At 39.8% G+C, this 25,975-nt stretch overlaps 1 protein-coding gene across 3 annotated transcripts in view; it reads right to left on the reverse strand.

The window, feature by feature from the left end:
- KAT7 (lysine acetyltransferase 7) overlaps positions 1–24,337 on the reverse strand; it is a 34,371-nt gene extending 10,034 nt beyond the window's left edge. Inside the window, exons 1-9 of one of the 3 annotated variants that reach the window (XM_081109700.1) lie at positions 23,293–24,337; positions 20,509–20,763; positions 17,867–18,043; positions 15,629–15,868; positions 11,221–11,303; positions 7,884–7,973; positions 6,368–6,466; positions 3,498–3,608; positions 1,631–1,822 (exon numbers count right to left, since the gene is read on the reverse strand). In XM_081109700.1, the coding sequence (XP_080965826.1) occupies positions 1,631–1,822; positions 3,498–3,608; positions 6,368–6,466; positions 7,884–7,973; positions 11,221–11,303; positions 15,629–15,868; positions 17,867–18,043; positions 20,509–20,763; positions 23,293–23,626 (1,581 nt within the window). In that variant the 5' untranslated portion in view covers positions 23,627–24,337. The remainder of the gene's footprint in view (positions 1–1,630; positions 1,823–3,497; positions 3,609–6,367; positions 6,467–7,883; positions 7,974–11,220; positions 11,304–15,628; positions 15,869–17,866; positions 18,044–20,508; positions 20,764–23,292) is intronic. The other 2 variants (XM_081109701.1, XM_081109702.1) reach the window with 2 other exon arrangements.
- Positions 24,338–25,975: the final 1,638 nt, after the last annotated feature.

Genomic DNA, 25,975 nt, shown 5'->3' on the forward strand with positions numbered 1-25,975 from the left:
TTGTATGTTTTAAAAAGTTCTTGCAGCACACCAGTTGAAAATCATTGCTGTAAATAGGTGAATTCTTGAAAGGTTTTATGTAAATACATTTAGAAAGCATATGTACATATCCAGAACATTTTCCATTATATTTTTATTGTGACTTTTGGTCAACTTTAAGAATCATGACCTAATTTGTCACATGCAAATCCAAATATTAATTGGAACTGCTTCGAAAAAGTTTCATCTATAGTTTGTCCCTATCACCACCACCCCTTTACTCAGGTGGCTTTTCCCAAAAACAGACAAACACAATTAGTTTAGAAACAGAAGCCAAACTGGGCCCAATTCAATGATTATGCCTGAAGCAATAGGAATCAGAAGTATGGCTTACTAGGTAAAGTAGGTTTTTATTTCCTGAAACTTGGTTTTTGTAATTCATATAATACAGTAGAGATGCTCAAAAATTCAGAATGTTTACTTGACCTTCAGATTTATCCAGACCCTGTTTTCTTCACCTATTACTAGTTCTTGCTCTCTTTGGCTGTTTTATTGGTTAGTGCCACTAAATAACCAGAAACAAAAAGAAAAAATGGCAAAAATGGTAAGTAGTTCACATCAATAAAAATAGCAGCCTTACTTTCACATAGCAAAACCATACTTTAGTTTATCTCCATCGTCTACAATCACGGAGACCAGTCCTGCTGATACCATCCTCCCCTGTGCCCTAGTGTCCCCACCAGTCTTTGCCCATCACCTCCCCTCCAGCACTCTATTCTCACCCCAAGTCAAGCGTGCCAGAGTCTGAAGGGCTTCACTCATAGGAGTGGTTTTGGGCCACAATGCTATAGACTGTGTGCTTCAGAGTTAGAAACACACACAAAGAATCACCAAACTGGGGAGAGGAATGTAAGAACAGAAACCATGGGAAGCCTGGATTATGGAGGTTCACCATATGGAAACCTTGGGAAGTAAAGATGGAAGGGGAAGGAGAGACACCATAAAAGGCCTAGAGCCAAATTATGTTAGGACAATAGAAACAAGATAAAAGAAAGGTTTCCCTGTCTGAAAGAGTTATCTCTGTCCCTTACCCTTTCCTCAATCCTACTCCATGGCAGAAAGTCCCTTTAAGACTTTAATTCCACAACTAGGGAAAGAAAGGTGGCTTAAAGCGGCAAAATAGCTAATAAGCATATTTGTCAACAATAAAATCAGATTCAAGTCTTTATTCCTAAAAGAAGAAAGATGTTCTGAAACAAAAAAAAGCAATAAACAACTTCAGAAGGCACCAAAGGATCCATTCTGTTAATGAAGTCTATTTTCATCTAATTTGCAATACTTAAAAACTAAGGGCAGAGGTCATCCATCTGCAAAACAACAATGGAAAAAAGCAAGCAGCAAGAAAAAAAGGCGGGGAGGTGTGTATGATAGGATGTGGATAAAGGTCATTGGCTGCTTTAAGTGCCACCCAGCACCAGCCAAGCCACAGGCTGTGTACCACCACCCTAATGTGGCTTTTGATTTCCTATGCCTTCATCCCATTCCTGTGGACCACTGAGAGGTGCTTAGATAATTGTCATTAGGACACATGTCAAAATGTAGAGATCCTATTGCTTACTGCCAACATGATCATGAAACCCAGACAACTTACCATGTGTCGGCGGAGTATCGTTTGGCTCTTCATGTACTTTAAACAGAATTCACACATATAGAGCCGTCCGAGTCGTGCATATTCTTCAGGATAGGGAGAATGGTACCAAGTATCAAGCTCATAGCGACCAAAAGCTATTGTTTTAATCATGTTGCTCCCCTCTGTGATTTGGCCTTGCAGCCTTAACTTCTCCTATTGTACAGAAGAAACCAAAAGTCAAAGGAGGTTTAGAATTATAGTTCACCTTTGAACAATATGGAGGGTTAGGGTCACCAACACCCCGCCCCATGCAGTTGAAAATGATGTTTAACTTTTGACACCGCCAAAACATAAATACTAATAGTATAGTGTTGACCGGAAGTCTTATCGGTAACATACAGTCGATAAACACGTTTTTAGTATGTTATATACTATAGTCTTACAAATGTAGGCTATAGAAAAGAAAATATTAAGAAAATCATAAGGAAAAGAAAATACATTTTTAGTATTTATTGAAAAACATTCATGTTTAAGTGGACCGGCAGAGTTCAAACCCATGTCAACTGTAATCATCTTTGTTTTTGTAAACTATGTACATGCCATCATGCTAAGCTATGAAAAACACACACACATTTGGGTTCTAAACTCATGAGAAGCTAACTGAAGAGGGCTGGCGACATGGCCAAGGGTAATAGGGAAGGCTTAGTATAGGTCCCAGTGAAGAGCAGCTTTTCTCTGCTACTTAGAACACTTAGGGTCTCCTCTCTTGAACATCAGAACAAGTCTCTGGTAAAATTGTGTTCTGACCAGTCTGAACCAAACTGAGTTCTAAAAGGCAATCTACCACTAATATAAACCCCCCACCTTTTATAAGATATTCTAAAATTAAACAGAAAAAAATATCTAGAACGTGCTTTACATATTTCCAGCCCTATGTACATCTACGTGACATATACCCACCCTCTCAACCTAGGTCCTTTAAAAAGTGTTTTTTGAAACATGGACAGTGCTTTACTTCTGAAATCTGAAGTCCAGGAAGCAGAAATATGTTTGGATATCTATCTCCACTCAGTGGCTATAGGATTTTAAAGCAGAACCAGATGGAGCATTGAGAAAGGCTAGCCTAGGAATACCCTGGTTCCAGAGTACACCTAGAGAAAACCAGCAAAGCCGCCCATCCCAGCCAAGAGCAGCTAGCAAGCCCTGCCACCTACAAAACTTTCAACAAGCGTATCAGAGGATTTTTAAATGAAGTATTCAATAAAATGTAAAGAAACAAAAAAGAGAGGAAGAGATTTACTTTACAGAGATCCCCTCAATCCATTTAATCAATCACAATTTTCATAAAGCAAACTTATTGAAAATTCTGCCGACAGTATCAAAACTAAATGTTAACTGTTGATAAAAATCAGAACAGAAAACCAGCTTAATTGTAAAACTTGGATTTGTCAAAAGATTAACTCTAAAATGTCTGACAAAAGCCTTTTCCATTATCCCTCTTCAATATTCTTTTTATTCTTTTACAGTTGTATTGAAGGGCTGAGGCACCCCTGAAAAGAGGAGTATCAGTTTAAGAGAACAACAGGGTATCTCCCAGTCCACAGGTTCTCAGAATTGCAAATTACTAGAGGCAAGGGGGTACCTATTGTTTTATTCAGCTAACCACCTCCACCAAAACAGGTCATCAGGAAATGAGGTGGAGGGAGGAGGGGTAATTAATTTTAAATATGAATGGGAAGGGAGATAGTCTCAAGTAAGGATAGCTGGGGGCAGGGGAAAGGGATTCAAGCAGCAAGGTACATTAATTCCCATCTAACTGATCACTCATCGTTTTTCTTGGGCGAACTGCTCCTCACAAATGGTCCTCAGCTAGAGGCTTACTGCTCACCAAGTCCTCTGAAGCCCGGGCTTGTGCTCTTCGGAAAAGATCTAAGTCATACTCGCTCGTCAGGTTTTCCAAGAGAGGTTCCCGCGTGTTCCCGTAGGTCTGCCTGTGTTCCTAGGAAAACAACCAGAGCGTGAGACTCTCTGCTTCTAAGAACGTCATCTACTTCATTTCAATCGATGCCAAGCTATTTTTTCTAATGCCTACCATATGCCAGGCATTAATTACCCTAGGCACCATGGATTTGGCAGACATGCTATTTATCAGGTAGGTTAACGCCAGCCAGAAGACACCCATACTCGCCCTGGTGAATCCAGAAAGGAAATGCTCCTAGCACCTCTCCAAAAGGGAGTTTCATTCTTCTCTATCTCTAAATGAGCACCTCGTGGATAAAAATGCTACGCCCCCGCCCCCCTTTGTCCCTCTGAAAACGTGCACCACAGTATAAGTAAGTATAACAAACCCAAAAGCACCACAGATGCCTAGAATCCTGAGATCTGGAAGAAACCCTGGTGGAAACTCCCTCATTTAGAAACAAGACCAAAAAAACAAACAAATCTCAAAGCCTTAGAGTCTGAGATTTTAGACTGAAAGGTAAATTTGCAGGTAGGAAAGGGCAGCTGTATGAAAGTGTTCTGTAAATTCTTTCCCTTGAACTTCTTCGCCATCATTACACTGTCCGCCAAAGGCATTGTCACGTTCTCACTTTAGAACTCCAGCCCAAGCATGTATGAAAAACTAGCTAGCCCCTTTGAAAAATATTTTACTAAATACTAAGCAAGAACAAGAGGAAACAGTCAGAAAATTAGAAACATTAAAATAATCCAGTTTTAAACAAGTATCAAACCTTACCATGGCATTCACTACAAGTATCCTTTCACAGGAAAGACATCCTACAAGAGGAACTTCCCTTTTAAACCTTTGATTCCAGCCCTTCCCACTCCATCCTAGACTCCACCTCCCACCCAGAGAATAGAAGATAATGGCAGTTAGGAGGAGTGAATGGCTCATCCCAAGAAGAACATTACAGATTTCACACATCTATTAGCACATGAAGAAACCATTCAACAGTACCTGTATGCCTACTAAAGTTTCTTAAGGTTAACCTGGGCCCACCTGATGTATACCTTTTTCAATCTGGACTACATCTAAGTATTATTCTAGTTTCATGAACTTTTTTTTTTTAACTTAAAAAAAATCCTATCCAGCATTTTCACCAGGAAGGTTGGGTCCAAATAACCTCACCCAAACAACTGGAAAGCAGATGTTTGTAAGATGAATTTCAGGAACTTTTACTGCAGACACTCTTTCTACCTGTATGATTCTTGGCGAATTAGCTCTCTAAACCTGTTTCCCATCTATAAAATAGGTGAAACACCATCCATCTTTGCTACAGATTATGGGGGCAACATAGCCACAGTGCCTAGCACAAGCACTCAATAAATGGCATATGTGTTACCACACCATCACACCTCCACCCAGTCTGTAGATAAAAACATTGAACAATACAAAGGAAGGAATGCAACCCTGCAGGGTCCTTCCTCTACACATCCCACAGTCCAGTGTAAGTGTTCAGCTACAAATTCACCCTACAATCCACAGCTCATCTCACAGTCGCCCATCTCCATTTATTCATAAGGCCATTTTCAAGACAGTGATGACTACCAAGAACGTAAATACAGTTTAGCATATTTTTGTCTTAGTGACTCCATGCTGACTGCCTAAGTAATCACAAACCATACTTTTAATAATCTATTCTAAGGACTAAATAAGCAAACATTCCACCTCCATGAAATAATTTAAAAAAAAAAAAAAACGCATCAAAGAAAGACTGAGCGATCACATGCCAAAATGTTAACAGTGATTTATATTTTGGAGGGTCATTTTTACTGTAATTTTTCTTCTCTATTTTTTTGGTATTTTCAGTAGTTAAGCATTTGTTAATAGGTTGATAATAAAGTAAATCTTTACTTAAAAATTAAAGTTATGCAAAATATTTTTTAATTTTTTTTACTGATGGACTGATTTTGGAGCGAGGAAGGAAGAGAGAGAGACAGACACATCAATTTGCTGTTCCACTTATTTATGCATTCATTAGTTGATTCTTGTATGTGCCCTGACAGGGGATCAAACCTGCAACCATGGTGGATTCATCCGGACAACTGACCTCTAACTGAGCTACCCGGCCCGGGTATACAAAAGTTTCTTTAAGAAATTTTAACAAAAATGAGGAAATTAGTTTAAGATATTAAATTAAAAATAGAATTCAAAGCTGTATTTATAGTAATAACCAAATTTTGTAAATAGGCATTATGTAAAAAGCTAGGCTACATCCCAAAATGCTAACTCTGGTTATTTTTCAGGTAGTAGGATTAATGTTTATTTCTGCACTTTTCTTAATTGTTCTATATTTCCTACTACAAATGTACATCACTTTTAAAACTAGAAAAAAAGTTAAAATACTAAAAAAGATTTATAGATTATATCACCAAATTAATACCTTTTATTATGTAGGAATTTTATTTTTCCATTAAAGTAAGTGGACTGACTACAGCTTGTTTTGAATATTTCCCCTTAAACAGACATCTCCATTATTATGGTATTTGAGAGGGTAAATTTAACCTTTTAAAGCTAAAGTTTACAAACAACTAGAGGACTGAACTATTTTTTTCATCTAAACTCTACCAGTATTTTTTTTTTTGGAAGACCTCCAGTTTCCACTCATAACAGCCAGTTTTGGGGGATTTTAGTAAACTCTAACTGCCAGAAAACAGTCCTTCTACTTACAGAGAACACCAAACAACAAATCTGAAAAACAGAAGCTTAGAAACCAAAAGAAGTTCATGCTAATTAAATAGTTAACTTTTTCTCACCAAGTATTTCTCTTTCTGTTCTTTGCTCAGTCCGGAATTTCTTTTCTTCCTGAGTTCAGCGACCTTCTCCTTATATCGCAGCTGCCTGTCTGTTGGTGCCTAAAAGGAAGAAGAGGAGAAAATTGGCGAGCTAGGTAGAAAACTTATTGTGTAACTAGTTTCAAAATGAAAGTAACAACAAACTGGGGAGGGGGTGGCGTGGGAATGTCAGATGTGTTACAACCACCATGTTAAAATGACTGGCAATTTTAAAATTCCAAATCGAGTGCCCTGTCAGTTAATATGAGTTCAGGAATGTACTTATTTTGATATTAACCGAAATAGAACATAAATGAAGGATGGAAGTCTCCACCAAAGCAAAAGTAGTAAAATAAAGATCATTTCAATTCAATAAGCATTTACTGAAAGCTTACCGCCTTACAAGCACTGACATAAAAATTGAAAAACTGAGTAAGAATAGAGCCAGAGATAAACACAGAGAACTGTAGCTGCCATTTACAGAGTGCTGATCTCTCAAGCACTGAGGACAGGGACGTTAGATGTATGATTACGCTGACTACCCTGCTAGGTAGGTATTAGTCACTCCTTTTCATTAACAAGAAAATAAAATTTAGGGACGTTAGCTGACCTGTCCAAGACCACACTGCTAGAGTAAAAGAATCACAGTATTCAAATCCAGATCTGTTTGGTTCCAAAGCCAAATTTCTCCCTTATCGCCATGCTTCCTCTGCTATCTACCTATAACCTACCTCAAAAACAGATATCACATGGTGAGCTATGTATATATAATATGTGACAAGGCCAAACAACATTCTGAGAACATTACAGTAGGAATGCATGAAGAAGAAATGCATTAATGGTAGAAGTTTTGGGAAGAATTTCTACAACAGCTGAGAGTTGTACAAGGCCTTGAAGGGTAAATACAATTTCTTCTTGGTATAGGAATATAGAGTTTGGGCAGAAAACCAGCAAGAGTAAAGACCAAGGGCATTCAGGGAGAAACAAGGAATTAAGTGTAATCAGTGGGTATGAATGTTCAGAAAAGCAGAAGGATTAGGGTAAAGCAGCATCTTGGAATTCAAGGGAAGAGAGAATTAGAAGAAAAAAACGACATCAGCAACAAATGTCAAATGCTGAGGAAAAGTCACTGGTGATCTTGGAAACATTCTAGCAGAGTGGACGCGTTTGAAGGTAAATTACAATGGGTTAAAAAGTAGATGCAAAATGAGGAAATAGAGCAGCAGGTGTAATCTTTCAAATAACCAGGATTATCTGTTGTTGTTGTTATTATTATAAATTGCATGCTTTCTTTATTTATGATGTAGAAGTGTTGGTTTCATGAAAATTTACTATTTGAAAAACAATTATGATTCTGAGTTTGACTAAAGACCAGTTATTTAGACATAATACCATAGGAAACAAGAGGCATGAAATACCCAAAGACAGTCATGGGCAGAGCATATCCAAAACTTGGCTCTCAAACTGGGAATGGCCAGAGCTTTAACAAGGCCCATACCTGATGCCTGGTTGCATGCCTGTTGTTGTCATCTTGCCTGTGGGACAGCATCCTTTCTTCTATCTGCTTATCCCGGCTCTGTGCTCTCACCTGCAACCATCAACAACGTCAATAAATCCACCTGCTTCTACAACTGTTTACTTAACGCAAACAATACAAGAACAAATCCCCTGAATTTATGTGGTACTTTTACTTTCAAAGGGTCTTCACATTTATTATCATCAAATCTGTAAGATATAGATAAGGCAAGCTTCCATTCCATTATCTCAGCCATTAACCGAGGATCAGAGAAGTGAAACAATTACAACTAAATCATGATAAAACTAAGAATTTGAAGTTTAATTGATGACTCTGAGCCTGGACTCTTTCCACTGTACAATTAAAAAGAAACAGTGCAAGACAGAGGAAGTGCAAGAACAGAATGAAGAAGTACAGAGAAAATGTTAGATACCTGGGGTCAAGTCTATTAGGAAACTTAACTAAGTAGTTATGTTATCTTAGACAAATCACATCATCTTTCCAATAGTTTCACTTTCATCTTCTGGTAAGTGAGGACTCATATACAACTGCCTATTCAACTTCAACAAACTCAGCATGGTCAAAACAGAAGACTGACATTCTCCCACAGATCTGCTCCACCCAAATCTTCCCTACATCAATAAAGAGCAACACTTCCTAAACAAATGATCAGGGCAAAAACTTTAATGTTATCCTTGATTCTTTTTCTCTCACACCTCACATCAAACCCATCAGCAAGTCTATTACGCTGCCTCCCTCCAAAATATATCCCGAATCCAACCAATTTTAACTATCTTCACTGACAGAACAATAGCCCAGGCCACTGCCTACTGCCTGAACTTTGGAGCAGCCTTCCAACTAGTCTACCCTGAGTCAGCTCTTGCCCCCTCCAGTCCATTCTCCACACACTAGCAAGCTGTGATTTTTGAAAAGGGTTTATGAAATTACATCACCCCTTTGATAAAGCCTTCCAGCTGCTTCCCACAGCCATCAAAATACAAATATACCCCTTGTGCCAAGACCTTCAGGTCTTTTTGATCTGGATCTGGCTTCCTCATTTCCCATCATGCTCCAGTCACAGTGGCCAACTTTTGGTCCCTCAAACCCAACAGTTTGTCTCCACCTCACAACCTTTGTGCTTGCTCATCCTTCTACTTAAGATCTCTCATCCTACATCTTGACACAACTGCTCAGATCAAATGACAACACCTCAAAAAGGTTTTCCTAACGACCCAAGCAAAAGCAGTGCCACACCCCTTCATCACCCCCAAAGCAGTCACTTTCTGAAATGGCTTTAGTCTTTTTGTTTCTTATATTTATCACTTTATTAAATTCTTATTTACTTAGTAATTTATATGTTGATTTGGCTTCCCACCATGAGAATGTAAACTCCTTGAATGCAGTAGCCTTTTATCTCATTCACAGAATCCTTAGATACCAACAACAGTGTTTGGCACATGCAGTCACAGAAATCTAGGACTGAATAAAAATGGTCATATCACTGAGAGCAATCATTTACCAGGACACTTAGGGTAATCATATACATGCAAGTATTTTTTAAATGTTAGAGCTTTGAATAAATGTAAGGCATTAGTCTAATCTTTCCATTTGGGATTCTAAATATAATAAAAATATATGTATCTTTCAGAAATTCTCCTGATCCTCCAAGCACATGTTCCAGGGGTAAAGATGGATTATGCTGATCCTGATTCCCCTTGAAAGAGGAAAAATTCAAGTAATGCTTTCCTTTCTTCAGAATTTTATTCCACTACTAAATTTTTATTTTTAAAAAATAAATTGCTAAGGAAGTATGCTCATATTGCTACAGGCCAACAATCTTAAGTTATAGCTTAGGAAGACTTTTATGTAAAACTATTGACAGTATCAGATCGTTTTGTTTAGAAACAAGAAGTAGAGACAAGTCTCAAAAAAGAGATCACAGCTATTTTCAGAGAAAGAAGCACATAATGCCTTGCCAGCTTTGATGCAGATGTTGGTAGAGCTGCTCCCGTTCTGACCTGGTCTCTGACTAATGGGAAGATAATGGGAAGACCTGCCCCTTACACTTACACAGAGCAGAAGAAACTGCCTTGGTTATACAAGAGAACTGGAATGAAAAAAACAAGTGTCCTCAACCTTAAAATCCATGTAAGCATTGGCAGTATACTACGTTGCTGAAAGAATGAACACATAGGAAACTTTCCATCCTGTGGTCAACTTGTAAATAAGAGGAAAAATTCCTAAATCAGGGAGAAGTAATGTTAGCTGGGGAATCTAATTTTCTCAGGATGAAACTGCCTCAGACAGGAATAAACCTGTGATCCTGAACTTATTAACAAAATAACAACCACAAATCAATACTCTGGTTTAACCAGCTTGGATAACCTATCCAAATAGTATCCAAGCAAACCATTTAATTAACAATATTCTCAACTCTTGCTTCCCATAGTTAGTTTTCTGGTTCCATCCTTGGTAGCAGCAACCCACACAGAAACACATAAAATAGGATCTTAGGTTCTACTTCTAAATCAAAGGTTATTTAAGACTACATTTTTTAAGAATTTAAAACAAGAATTAGCCAAGAGTAGATGTGATTGAGAGTAACAAAAAGGAAGACTATTCCACAGAAAGAAAAAAATTATGAAAACTTTTTATTTTTTATTTTTATTTTTTATTTATTTATTTTTTTAAATATATTTTATTGATTTTTTACAGAGAGGAAGGGAGAGAGATAGAGAGTTTAGAAACATCGATGAGAGAGAAACATCGATCAGCTGCCTCCTGCACATCCCCCACTGGGGAAGTGCCCGCAACCCAGGCACATGCCCCTGACCGGAATCGAACCTGGGACCCCTCAGTCCGCAGGCCGACGCTCTATCCACTGAGCCAAACCGGCTTTGGCATGAAAACTTTTTAAAAGCAAAATGTCTTCATAGATTTACAAGATGAGAACCTAATGCATAAATATTGAGACCATATATTTATGCAAATCAGTACTTAATGAAAAAGGTCGCTAGAAGTCTTTGTTACTTTCAATGAAAAATAATGCATTAGAAGGTGATGCTCCAAATATTCCATAGATAACCTTCTTGTTAATTTCTTTAAAGCATTCATTACATACTATAATTAATTATTTTATCTGTTTAATTAACTATTGTTTTTAAAAACACAGTTGTTTTATATGATGTTTCCTCCACTAGAATTTAAGAGGGAGGACCTTGCCCACTGTCCACACTGGATCTCCACTATTTAGCAAAGTGCCTGGCAAATGGTAAGCACCTGTGGTAAGTACATGTTGAATAAACGAGAACATAATTACCTTGCACTCGTCAGCTGAGAGGTTGTGATAAAGCGGGCATCCTGAGATGGAAAAATGTCTCTCATGTTTTCCTGTAAGATGTCCTGTTAAAGGAGGGGAAAACTTAATTTCAAGATAGAATATTTAAGCTTAGAAAGTGCTGTTTTTCTCCATAACAAACCTGGTTTTTTGCCATATAATTTTTATCAAATATATGTCTGGTCAAACAGATTGAATCAGACAGATTGAATCCAAAAGAGGTAACTGCTACTAAGGACCATGAGTTGCACCCACAATAAATTCTTTCCTTCCACAGGTTGAATGTGGCAATATTTGAGGATACTTGTGTATGTTCAATATAAATTGTAATTCCTTCTGTTCTGATGATGTATTTCTCAAACTGCAAAATGTCATAAAGCCATACACTTATAATAAAGGCACAAAATCACAAGCAGGAATATTCTCTTTTGGCAGAATTTAATTTTCCTATGCTAAACTGATCAAGTCATAAGGTAACAAGTGTACTTCATATTATGCAATTTTATGCTACCTGATGAACTTCTTTCAATAATCAACAGAAACATAAAAAATGAAGAAGGAAATGGCCTTTTCTATTCATATAAGCAAATATATTTGATAGTTTTGGACCAAATTAAATATATTCCTTATTTGGGTGGTGGGACTGGTTTCATTTAAAGATTTAGGCTTCTTCCGTAATCAAACTTTTAAACAGGCAGTTTGCACAAGGCCCTCTTATGAGGAGAAAATGTTAGGAATAACAATACAAAAAGGCTCATTTTACCTAAAGGGGCATCTTCTCATTTTTCTATTTTTCATATGCTGAAAACATACAGGGAATTGAAAATTATTTCCTTTTTAAACATCTCAACCAAAAGTTTATAAAACACCTAAGGTTGAGAGGGATGGTGAGAGAATGCAAGTGGCATAAAAAGATAAATTGGCTAAGTTAAATCACTAGTCTATGGATATCTTTACCTTTCTTTCATAAAAAAAAGACATTTAATTTTGTGTAAATGAGACACTGGAATTTAAAAAATTATACTTCATGGGGAAAAGAAGAAATAAAAAAATTACTTCATGATTTATAGAATAAGCTTTAAAGGGCAAAAATAGTCCAAGTTTTCAGGGAGATGGGAATATATGATACACAGACTGCCATTTCTCTGGAACTGTAAAATGCTAGTGTCCCGGTGCATGGATTCGTGCACATTAAAAGGAAATTAATTAGAAGAAATATTTTAATATCGCTATTTGCCCTTTCTCTATAATAGAAGTGTCAACCAAATTCATGATCGACAATGACAGATTGAAACACATACGTGCAATTGGTGCCAGCAAGAGCTTTATACGTATCGCGCATGTGCGAGTCAACGTTTATTTTTAAATTGCCAGTGCGCATCATATGTAACGGTTGGTTGGACGGTCACTTAGCCTTTTATGTATATATATATAGGTAATTTTTAGAAATCCATACATTTTTATCTTGGGCACAAAAACTACCCCCAGTGGTCAAACACAGTATATAAAATCTAAAGTATCACTGTTACGGCAAGCCTTTTTAGATATTGTGCATTTATAACTTCTGAGTAAATTATTCATGTTTTACTTTATATGTAAACTAAAACTAATTTAATGTGTCTATATTAAAAATTTTAAAAGGACAGCTGATCTATTGACCTAGCCATTGCTATCCAACAGATTTTCTAAAAACACCAAATACACACATACAAGGCTATCCATTACAGTACTAATCAAAATAGGTAAAAATGAAAAATAATCTAAATATCAATCAACATAGGACAATTTAAGTAATTTATGAACTATCAATACAATAGAATGCTCTGTATCCTCTAAGTGCTAATAATGTAAAATACCCAAGATGTCAAACCAACCATTGTGTATTTTCCTTTTTATAAATACCAACACAAAAGAAATATGTGTACATATTCGTGTGCTTATACTGTATGTATAGAAACTAACTAGAAGCACTCATAAAAATTACCAACAGTAGCTTTATATCTGGGGCATATGCAGGAAGAATTTTTACTTATGTACTTCAAGCCCTCTTATAGGGTTTTAACTTTTCACAGGCACATAATACTTCCATACCAAAAATTTTTTTAAGTTAATGCCATTGCTTTGCCTATGATAAAGAGTAGAACAGGATCAAGAATAATTTTGGAAGCTCAGGTTCATACATTTCAAACTCTGCCAATAAAATAAAACCAAAAGTCAAAATAAACTTTCCTCTGACCCAGCACCTCTATATTTACCCTCTGGTCTACCTCACTAAGGGGGCTAAGCCCTGGGCATAACTAACGCACAATTAGACCCCTGCTCTGACTTCATCTCCTCTTCTCCATTCCCGTCACTCTGCCCCAGGCATAATGGCGCTGAAGTGCGCCTCACATTGCTTAAGCATTCTCCTGCCCCAGACCTGTTGTACTAAGGTTCCCTCTAAGCTTACCACTTATTCCCCTGATACTCACATGGCTCTTTCTCACTTCTTTCAGGTTTCTCCTCAAATGTCAAGGTATCAGAGTGGCTTTCCCTAATCTGCTGTGTGTGCACATGCACAAACAATATTCTACCCTCTTTGCACACCATACTATGTATTTTCCTCCATAGCATGTATCTCTAGTTAAACAATATATGTAGCTATGTGGTTTGCCTTTCCCACTTAGCTACCTCCAAGAGAATTGGGATTTAGACCTAGTCACAACTATATCACCAGAACTTTATTTACTTTTAAATATGTTTATTGATTTCAGAGAGGTAGGGGAAGGGAAAGGGAGAGGGAGAGAGGGGGGGGAGAGAGAGGGAGAGGGAAGGAGTGAGGGAGGGAGGGAGGGAGGGAGGGAGGGAGAGAGAGAGAGAGAGAAACATCAATGATGAGAGAATCACTGATAGGCTACCTCCTGCGCGCCCCCTTTTGGGAACTGAGCACACAACCCAGGCATGTGCCTTGACCAGGAATTGAACTGTGACCCCAATTCATGGTTCAATACTCAACCACTGAGCCACACCTGCCAGACATCACCAGAACTTTAAAAAGTGTCTGACACATGGCAAATATTCAATAAGTATTTATTGAATGGCTGGTTAAACATCTATAAATAAAAAAGGCTAAGCGACCAACCATCTGCTGGTCCAACCAACCGACAGGTACATGATGTGCACTGGCAATTTAAAAACAAACGTTGACTCGCGCGTGCTTGATACATATAAAGCTCTCACTATAAAGCTTTCGTCTAATTTCCTTTCAATGTGTATGAATCCGTGCACCGGGCCACTACTGGTATACATAAAATAAAAGTACAACTTAGGGATGCATGGATAGTGACCAGCAGATTCCCTTACCCTCTTAAAGTACATTAGCTGACTCCTGCTTGTACTGGGGTTTATATGATGACACCTATCTTAGTTTTTCATTATTTATCCCCAGGAAATTGATTTAGGCCTGAAACAATCATCTTGAATGATAATTATTACAGCATTCAGAGGAACTTTTGCTCTATTTTATGCATTTTTATGGTTAATTTTTTTTTTTTTTGAGAAACTGCTGCTAAAATCAGGAATATATTCAAATAAATAAAATACTAGGAAAAATGCACTGGAAGCCTGCATAGAAGCGACTTACTCTGGTCTACCTTTTTTCCTGAACCTGGTAGCCACATTCAAAGGCTAAATCTGAGTAAGGAAAGGCCCCTTATCTCCCAACCAGCACCTTCCAACTCTAGACAAAAGCCTAAGTCTAACATTTGCTTCTAAGCTCACCTAGAGAGTACAAATAAGGGTTAAGCCGTGACAAGAATCCCTCCGTAAGGATTCAAAGTCTGTCAGAAGAAAACAATAAATATTCTATATGAGAAGAAAGATTTATCTAGTTTGTATTTATTAAATACACAAAGCCACAGGACCAAAAACCACTGAAGTCACAAAAGTCCAGAGTTTCATCTGTAGTCCTTTAGTTTAATTGCCTCTTGATAAGTAATCTGTTTCCCTCATTTAACAGCGATGGCCCTATCACCACTATTCTTCACTAGCGTATACTCTATTAATCCTCATTAAGCTTATACCATGGACCATACAATGAGATACTGGAAAATAACTGGTCTTCTGTTTCATTTTTGCTAGAAAAAGGAGACTTTTCCCACGGGAAAAGCTCTCAATTTAAACTGAATAGTGCATCCCAGTTAATTTCCAGATCTATTATTATGGACAGTAGGCCACGAAGCAGAAATGCTTTTATTCAAGTGGGCAATTCATTGTTACTCTGAGCATGTGGTCACTGAAGAACCCAAGAAGCTAGATCACAACGGAACATTAAACATTTCTGGGTGATTCTAATTCTGGAGGGAGAGAGAACCACAGAACATAGGGTGTCATAAAGTTGGGGCACACTTACCTAGAGAGTTACAGCCTGGTGTAGGACACTTCATGTTAAAATTATAGCTTTCATGGAAGCGACGGCGCTTGGGGCGATGAGAGAGGTCGCTGCCCGAGTCTTTCAGGGACATGTCCTTGGCAATGCTCTCATCATGAGACACGTTGGGGCTGGAGATATCTATGTCAGACTCAGAAGAAGGTGCATTTCCAGTTGGTGTTCGAGGTGGAGACTCATCATGGTCAGCTGTATTTTTAGTTTCTACAATAAAAGCAATTGGTAGAACTTGTGAAAAGGGTTCATTTAGTTAGAGGTTTACTATTCAGAAGTGTTTATGGTCTTCCCAGATCTTCTATGATTTGACCAGTAACTTTTAGCTATTTATCTGCTACAAAAGCTAAATGAAAAACAAAAAAATGAACATTGTTCCTTTTGTGCAACTTTAAATTCTGACTAAAATTTAAATTTTGAGTTTCCCTAATACATTTTACTTATCTGTGTTTCTCCTAAGCCCTCAATCATGGCTAATCAAAACTGGATAGAAAAAAATTTTTTAAAAACATTACCATCCCACTCTATTTCTAGGAGATACAGAGGATGGAAGACAAATGAAAATGTTTTGTCTTTCTGGATGACACTGAACAGACTTGGTGTGAAAGTGTGAATAGACCTGACTCTTGAGTTAGCTGTTGGTAATCAAACAATTCCAATTCCAAACTCTAAATCAGGAGTTGCAGCCTTGGCCAATATGGCTCAGTTGGTTGGAGTGTCGTCCAGTGCACCAAAAGGTCACAGGTTCAATTCCTGATCAGGGCACACGTCTGTGTTGCGGGTTCTCTCCCTTCCTCCCTCTCTAAAATCAATAAAGTAAAAAAAGAAAAATTTTAAATCAAGTGTTGCAAACAAAATGCCTACAGGGGCTGAGCAAGGCCAAACAGAAAGATGACTGTCCATCTCTAGGGACAACTACCATTCAGCTCTAGCCAATTATTACTGTGGGCGAGGGGCCACCTAGTCTTCCCAGAGCTTTCCAATTTGTCAAAGAAACTAGTAGCCCAGGTTTTCAGACACAATTTCTGTATTTTCAAATACTGGCAACACATTTTTTTTAAAATGTAAATACTGTGCAAGCAAACCAACCAACCATGTTGGCAGGCTAGAAACTCACCAATCTAAAACCTCTGCTCAAAGGTCTCTGATTTGGGCTGGTGAATCACAATCTCGATAGCTTACCATTCCCATTACTAAACGGCACCTCTTCTCAAAAACTCAGAGATAACTGGACTGATAAGCATGGCTGTAAGAAAACCTGGTCCATAAACATGGATGGACCTAGAGGGTATTCTGCTAAGTGAAATAAGTCAGAGAAAAACAAATACCGTATGATTTCACTTATCTGTGGATTCTAAAGAACAAAATAAATGAACAAGCAAAACAGAAACAGACTCATAGATACAGAGAACAAACTGAAGGTTACCAGATGGGAGGGAGTTGGGGGACTGGATGAAAAGAGTAATGGGATTAAAAAGTACAAATTGGTAGTTGCAAAATAGTCATGGGGATGTAGAATACAACATAGGGAATATAGCCAATGACAATTTAATAACTATGTATAGCCCTAACCGGTTTGGCTCAGCGGATGGAGGCTCGGCCTGTGGACTCAAGGGTCCCAGGTTCGGTTCTGGTCAAGGGCATGTACCTTGGTTGCGGGCACATCCCCAGTGGGGAGTGTGCAGGAGGCAGCTGATTGATGTTTCTCTCTCGACGATATTTCTGACTCTATCCCTCTCCCTTCCTCTCTGTAAAAATCAATAAAATGTATTTTTTAAAAAATAACTATGTATGCTAACAGGTAGGTAGCAGAATTATCAGGAGGATCACTTCGCAAATTATATAATTGTCTAACTACTATACTGTACACCTGAAACTAACAAATTAATACTGAATGTCAACTATAATTAAAATTAAAAACTTATTTAAAAAAGAAAAGAAAATCTGGTCCAAGCCTTCTTCACCTGTGAGTAAGAGGTACCCAGACCCTTTTGCCTATTGCAGGTCCAATTTCTTAGATCCGGCTACTCTGGACCGCAAGAATATTCTAGTACCAAACTGTCCTCAGCAAGATATAAGAAAGGAATCAGGCAAACAGCATGGACGTAGCTGAGATATTGTCAGTATTAGGCATCTGTCTGCAGTGGCTCCAAGCCTTCCTTATGAAGAAACTGACCACACCCTCTCTGGAATGGCATACCCACTCACCTCTATCGGAAAAGTCAACCACTTGCTCAGTTTCTGAGCCAGACGAACGAGTCTGCCGAAGTGGGTATTTTTTCGGAGTCACTGGGGCAGGCTGCTGCTGACTGCGGGTCACTCTCCTGGTAGAATAAACAGGCTCCTCGGCGCCAAAAGACGGCAAATTTCGAACAGGGCTGGAATCTGAAAAGATAATATAACACTTAAAGAAAAAACAAGGAAGTCTATTTCCCATCCACATGATTCATCCTCTTCACATTTCACAAAATCCAACAAATGTTTAAAATATCTATTTTATTAAATAAAACATAAGCAAAAGAGCCTCAATCAGGCATAGAAATGAAATATTGTGTAGAATTAATAGTTTAAGTTCTGGAATCACGGCTAAACATGATTCAATTCCACTCTTCCATACCAACTAGCTGTTAATCTCTCCAAGCCCGTTTCCTTATCTTTAAAAGGGAAAATACTAGCAGCACACTCTTCATGTTTGTCGTGAGGAATAAGTTCGATAACTCATGTAAAGGACTTAATGTGATACTTGGTACACAGATCTAGTACTTTATATATAATAGCTGCATCCTCTCTTTCTTTCCTTACTCTAACCCACCATAACAGGTATTCTATTACTAAAGGTATAACAATATACAAATATTTCCTTTCCTTAGGGGTCTCTTTTTCTCTTCCTAATTACCCTTTCTGAAACCCTGAAGAGAAATAATAGACTCATAAAGGGTAATGCAATAATACAGCTTTTAAAATTGTTTTGGATGGCAAAACCTATTCTAAAGCACCCAACAGTCTTTCTACATTTCCAAACTGATGACACTTAAAAAAGGAATAAAAGAAAGTCAAACCTGAAATTAAAGCATATTTTAAACAAGGAGAAAATTGAAATTCTCAAACTTTTGTGTCAATTAGCACACAAGTGGGTTATCAGTTTGCACACAGCCGGGGGCTACATTTACAATGTAGTCTACATTTTGCTTTAGAGAGGGCTGCCTTCCACAGACTACATTGTGAATGGTGTCCCCAGAACTCTGTGGTCATGAAGTATAACAACCAGAAAGAGACCCAGAGCTCATGTGTTTCTTAGCTGTTTTGAATACTTAAACTTTTACGTGTCCATGGCATGGCCAATTAATACTTTCTAAGAACATTATGCTCTTTGCTTTAAATATACTGTTCCTTCTGCCTATGATGACACTTTCTCATCTTTCAAATTGTAAATTCCTATTAAATCCTTTAAACTGTCCATCTGGGAGTCCTGCCATCATCTGGCTGCTCCATTTCTTGGCTCCCATAGTAATCCATGCAAACTTCTCTGAGTTCTTACCACAATGCATTACAATGATCACTTTACATATCTTTATCTTGCACTAAACTGAGCAGTCCTTGAGGGCAGAAACTGATTCTTCCATCATGGCATTCCATTCATGATATAGTACCTGAATTATAGTAGCCATTTATCAATATTCCCATTGTGCTAGAAATAAAACTTAAAAATTGAGAAATCAAGAGACAACAGCTATAATTCAGCTGAAATTTTAAATTAAAAAATCAAGTTAGGAACAGGTAAGAGACTATTCCCACTTTCTTGCCTGAAAAACTTGTGTTTTTCTCTCATGCTCACACAGCAGTAACCAAATCAGCACTATTTCAGTGCTCAAAGTATATTACATTTCCCCCCTTAATATATTATCACTTACTGATCATGAGCTTTCTGTATTAACTGCAACCTTCTTTCCTCCCCAGAGAATCCCAGAGCAGAGCCAAGAGGGGTCAGGGGTACCTTCCAAATCTAAGAAGCTCAGGTGGCTAATTGCACTGGAGAAACTTTTAACACAGAGATTCTCTATTCTCTATACCAAAACGCAATTTTGGGTATTTACAAAATCAGTTGAGTCAACTGATATTGAGTCAACTATTAATTGTGTATCTAACTATATTATGGAATTAAACATGGTTTTAGAAGTATTGAGTCCCTACCAATTGTCAAGAGACTACTTTAAGTCCCTAAGTCTAACCAGTGGTTCTCAATCTTCCTAATGCCGCGACCCTTTAATACAGTTCCTCATGCTGTGATGACCCCCCAACCATAAAATTATTTTCATTGCTACTTCATAATTGTAATTTTGCTACTGTTATGAATCGTAATGTAAATATCTGATATGCAGGATGTAGTTTCATTGTTCGCGACCCACAGGTTGAGAACCACTGGAAACCATTCTAACAGAAAGTGACAGGATGACATTCCCATTTTACTGACAGGAAAACTGTAATCTAAAAAAGTTAAATGACTCAAGACATTCATGAGCTACATATCCATTATACCAGACATAGTTCGTTTGGATCTAAAAGTGAGACAGCACCCCCAACAGAACCAAACCATTTGGGGAGGTTTTTTTTGTTGTTAAATTTTCTTTTTATTGTTGACATTATTACAGATGTCTTCCATTTCCCCCCCTTTTCGCACCTCCACCCAGGCCTCCCACAGAACCATAGTTAAAGACCTGATACTTCTGTTGTCATTTGCTCTGTATTCACCAGACTGTCATCTACATCAGCCACAGGGCAGTTTCCACATTAACACATGTGATGACCGTCAGCAGGTTGTGAGGCGTGGCAGGGAGAAGGAAGCCTTTTACCTTGGGAACTCTGGCTCAGCCGGGCTGAGGAGCGGGTGACTCGGGCAGATCTCCGAGATGTGCCATCGCTCTCTGAACTGTCTGTGTGCTCGAGATCTGTAGAAAAATCGGAATCTTCGGTTCCATCTGAACTACTGCCTGCATTCCTCTGTAACACCATAGATCCAGACATTAGCACAGAAGCATTTACTCTGTGGGTTTGTATTAACACTGGAAATAAAACGAACCGTGATGCTGAAAACGCGAAGTTCAAACCTAAGAAAGAATTCAACAGTCAACCTCCCTTTATTTAAAACATTTAAATGAACAGCCTACAAATAATGCATCCTCATTAAATAAATGAAGAGAATTAATTTTTCCTGTATTAGAATTAATTCTAAAACAAGTCCATGTGGAGGTCAGTATCATAAACTGGAAATAAAAGTATCCAACTCAAAATGATCTGGCTGACATAATAGCCATGCATTTATATATAAGTCCAAGGCAGTGAGAAAAATGTTAGTGCTTGCCTCCATTTAACTTTAGGGAGTTTTTGTTCAAAGTCTCCATGAACAGCTAACACATTTTTTAAAGCCATACACTAATTCAAAATATCATGGTCAACTCTGATCCTAAGAGAATTTAAGCAGAGAAAGAGTAAAATTCTTCTTTCTTATATTATCTACCTTTGAAGCTTCTCCACATGAATAACAAAAGGGCTTAAAAAGGGGGGCAGCTTGCACAAGAAGACTTATAGGCATTCAGAAACAGAGGTTTTATTGTCTTTTCAATTAATAATTATTTGTCAATTATTAGCCTCCAAAGGCATAATTAGCCATTAGGATAACTTTCAGCAGTTGGGCATTAACACTATACATCTTTTACTAACCCAGAAAGGGAATAGCATTTGCAAAAAAAAAAAAAAAAAAATACAAAGCTTCACACTGCAAGTCCCCTATTCTTTATTCAAAACCCTTAGGGCCACTTGTGTTTAGAATTCATAATTTTTTAGATAAACAGACACTTTATAATATGTAAATAATCACACTAAAGAAGGCATACAAAAACTGCAAGTAACCTCAGGACCGTTTAGGACAGGTTTTGCCACCAAATAAGTAACAAAGAACAAACTTACATGTTTAAGAGCTCTTTGTATTTGGGGAGACTGTGGACCTATTCCAAGGCACCAAGACTATTCCTGCATTTGGTGAGCTTTAACATAAACATCTACCAATTTAGGTCATTTTAGGAGACCTTAGAAAAATGCAAATAATTTATTTGAAAATTTCTGTGAAGAGAAAAATTTCTGCAGAAATGAGCAAGATACCACCCAGCTTTCCAAATAGTTCAAGGGCAGTCTGCTCAGAAATGAGCAGAAGCCCCAGAATCACAGTAAATCAATAGGATGGGAAGGGAGGGGGAGACCAAAGGTCATCTAGTCCAGTTACCCATGTAGTCCAGTTATCAGTTATTGAATCACTGATCATCTCTGACCATCCTTTCCTGACTTGACCTCTTCTCTCTGGCTTTCCCTGATCCACTCCCATCCTACTCTGGAGCAGAATTACTTGCTCTCACACTTGCCTTCCATAACTTTGTCTATATACTTCTAAGTAGAGAATTTACTAGATCCTTCTACAGGTATTTATATGCCTGTTTCCCTGCCCCCCCCCCATCAGATTTTTAAAGCCAGTGATTATGTTTAATTTTTGACTCCCCAGCAACCAGCACATAGCGACTAGTCAATAAAAATTTGTTGAATTATGCCCTGCTCAGTGGGTCAAGGCTGGATTCCAGGTGGGGTTTGGGGCTAAATCCCCAGTAAGGTTTAGGGCTGGATCCCCAGCAGGAGGCAGCCGATCAATGATTCATTACTGATGTTTCTCTCCCTTCCTCTCTGAAATCAATAAAAATACATTTTTAAAAAACTGTTGAATTAGATTTGTTCTGTAACGCTGGCACAGCCATCGCCTAATTGAGTCCCTTGGGGCACTCCTTTAGGCCTTTCTCTGTTCAGCTGTAAAAAGAAGGGATGGGGGTGATCTCCTAAGTCCCATGTAATTTCAGCTGTAAAAAGAAGGGATGGGGGTGATCTCCTAAGTCCCATGTAATTTTAAGAAGTTTCTGATTTTACGAAATGCATTTGCTAGGCGCTGTCCAACTAAGCTAATACGGAAAAATTACGGCTGGGATGCAATGTCACAGTGGGATCCCTTGGGAGTGGGCGCTGGTTCTCTATCACCCAGAGTCTCTGCTTTGTTGTGCCCCCCGCCGGGAAAGGAAGGATGCTCCAAAACCCCGCCTCTCCATTTACAGCATCATCAGGCCCAGAGGGCGGGGATTCGTGCCACCCAATCGCAGTCCCGCTAAGCCGCACCCCCACGGGACAGACTGCCAACCTCAGCCAATCAAGAGAGGAGGGATCGTTCTCTACAGCCAATCCGAGAGCTGCGGGGCCAGGCTCAGACACCTCCCCCGCACGCGGGGAGGTAACCGTTGGGCCCAAATGGGCGGTGTCACCAGCCAATCAATATGCTTCTAGACGTTTCAGCGACCAATTAACGAGAAGAACGCCTCCGAGCCAGGCAAGCAGAGGGCGGGAATAGTTGCTAGCACAGGCCAAGGCCAGCGTCGGGCCCACATTTTTCTGTAGGATCTGGACGGAAGAGAGGGTTGCGGAGCTAGATTCGGGGGGTCGGGAAGTTGGAACCCAGAGGCTGTCTGTGGAGCGTGACCAACTGCGTCACGCTGCTCAATCGACTTGTCCTTAGACACCCGCCATCCCTCCGGTCCCGTTCCTCTCACCTTCCTTCGCGGCATTGCCGGCGGCTGCGGCCCGACGGTTCCGACTCGGGCAGCGGCGGCAGCAGCGAGAGGAACGGTAGCTCCGGCGGGCTCCGTGGCGGCCTCTGTGGCAGTCCCAATCCTGCGGACGATCCCAAGTGCCTCCTGCTTCACAGCGTCTACAGCCTTCTGCGCAGGCGCCGCGGGCTGGAGCGCTTTTTCCTTCACTTCCGGCTGAGGCTCGCGTCGTCTGACGTGATGGGCCCGGTGGGGTCCTGGGAGTTGCGCTGCGTCCGGTGAGGCTCGTGAGCGCCATGTTGGAACTGGGCGCCCAGTGCAAACCGGGGCCGGCCATTTTTACTCGGGGGAATGGCACCCTTTGTGTGCGCGTGGGTAGCCATTCTTGTTTGGGGCAGAAGCCTGCCCGTGGAAGGGAATGGTTCTCATCTTTACCTTGGGCAAAATGTCCCTCCCTTCCCGGTAGCTCTCATTTCTGAAGTCGGGGAAGGAAACCCCCAGAATTCAGCAGGTTGTTGATCTTTAACCCCTTCTTTGCCTAACGGGCTAAAGGACGTTTCCGTGTAGCCTATAAACTCAACGCTGAGAGGGGATAGTTTGCACACACACACAAAAATAATTGTTTAAGAGCCGTCCCGTGTCTCAAAGTGGTGGGGATGAAGGCTCCGAAAAAGAAACGAAAGGGCAGCGCCCACCACCAGGAAGCTCCTTGTCAGGCGAAGGAGACATTGCCCTTGCCTTTAGCGAACAGCAAGTAAGTTAAGTCGCTCAGGTCGCGGGAGGAGGCAGAACCCTTTCCTTCTTCAGAAGCCGTAGCTCCGCAGAATTCCCAGTTTAGCTTTGTGGTGAGCACCCTCTTCCCTCCCCCCCCCCCCCGGCCCCCCATTCTGTATGTGTTCAAGAGGCCTGGGCGGGCGGGGGCGGGGGTGCCGCACCAGAACCGGAGAAGCCGTGAACCCCACTGTAACCCAAGTGACCCCTGGAAATCAGAAGCTTGAGCCAGGAGTTGGGGGAGGGAAGGAGAAGAAGGAATCTTTTTAGTGAAGCTGGAGCTAAAAAAAAAAAAAAAGATGTTTAAATAATAGGGTCTGCTTTAAATAATAGGAAGACGTCGATGAGGATACAGGCTGGAAGAAGAGCCATAGAGGAGGCTGGGAGGGGAGCGCAGGCGTCCAGGACCGCAGCTTGGCCGAGAGCGACTGGGCGGAGGCGTGGCACCAGCTCCGTCATTCATTCAGGAGCAGGGACCCCGTTCCACCCGAGGCCCGCTAACGGGGAGCTTCCCCCAGGAGCGGAGCCACGGGGGGACCATCGCACGGGTGAGCTAGCTGCACAGAGGACTGAGAAGACCGCCGGTTCCGACCCTCCGCCCGCACTCTCCTCGGGGATACCCGGCCCTATCAGCACGGGCAGCTTTAGTATTTGATATTTAGCTTTTAGTGTTTAGTGTAAAGACCTCTGAATAACCTACTTAGGTTGAGCCGCACATAAAAACGTATATGGAAAGGGGCTCGAGTTTCTCCAAGGATAGCCCTAGCACGTCAGCATTTAATTTCACACGATTTCTGTTATTTTTTGCACTTCCTGGCGTGTTTTGAGGTTACTCTTGGTTGTCTGGCTCCCCCAACTAGGGGTCAGGAGCTCTTATGTTAAGAATATAGCTCAAAAAAAAGGGGGGGGGGAGTTGCAATTAATCAGTGATGAATAAAAGTTTTAACCAACTCCCCCCCCCCCAAAAAAAGAGCATAGCTCAATTCTTTCATACCATTCTTAGTAGTGCTCAGACCATGCTCCACCCGCAGTAAATGCTTTCTAGTCAAGCAGAATGTGTTGACTGTTTTATAGTCTCTGAATGTATAGCCCTCAAAGATGGTGAAGTTAATATTTTAGAATAAGATCTTATCCGGACTTCACCATTCATCATACAAATACCAGCATTACAAATGTTCAACATGAGTTAATCTCTTACATTGGATTTTTTCAAACACTGCAGCTGACACTAAAAGAGTTTCCAATTCCTTTTAGACACGGTTCTTGTCCTTGGAAAGTGTAAACTCTGGCAGAAAGATGAAAAAACTAACGCCCCTAGGATAGAAATATAATCATAAGGAAAATGTGTACTTAAGATGGAAGTAGAATAGCGAGGTATATTTAGAATGAGCAAAGAGGGATCCCGAAAGCGTTTTTCTTTCTTTTTTTGAACCAACATGTTTACTTTGAGTGTCATTTTCGTCATGACTGGGTTCGCTCTTGAAGCAGGAACTGATGTTGGTTTCAAAGCCCTTGAACAGTTGCCCTCCTGCCCATCCTCATCTGCCAGACTTCACAAAGGTAGCTCTGCTGTTCTTCCTGCCTTGATACATCCAGTCTTCTTTACAATTTCCTTTCTTCAGAAAGCCTTTCCTGATTTAGTATTTCTGAGGTAGTAGGGCGTTAGTGGTATGTTATTTTGCATTTACTGTGATACTTAGACTCTTCCTTAGACAATGTGATAGCTGTTTTCCTCTCTCCTTCCAAACAAACAATGGGAACACATAACCCCTGTTTATTCTGTCCATCGGCTCTCCTGGTGTCTAGCACAGGGCTTTGATGTCATGTCTGGATTTGAATTTTAGCTCTGCCTGCACTGCTCTTGGGTAAGTTTCAAAATTTATCTGTCCCTCAGTTTTCTCACCTGTGAAGTAGA

The sequence above is a fragment of the Myotis nattereri genome, assembly GCF_964212035.1.
Source record: "Myotis nattereri genome assembly, chromosome: 16".
NCBI classification, from domain to species: domain Eukaryota; kingdom Metazoa; phylum Chordata; class Mammalia; order Chiroptera; family Vespertilionidae; genus Myotis; species Myotis nattereri.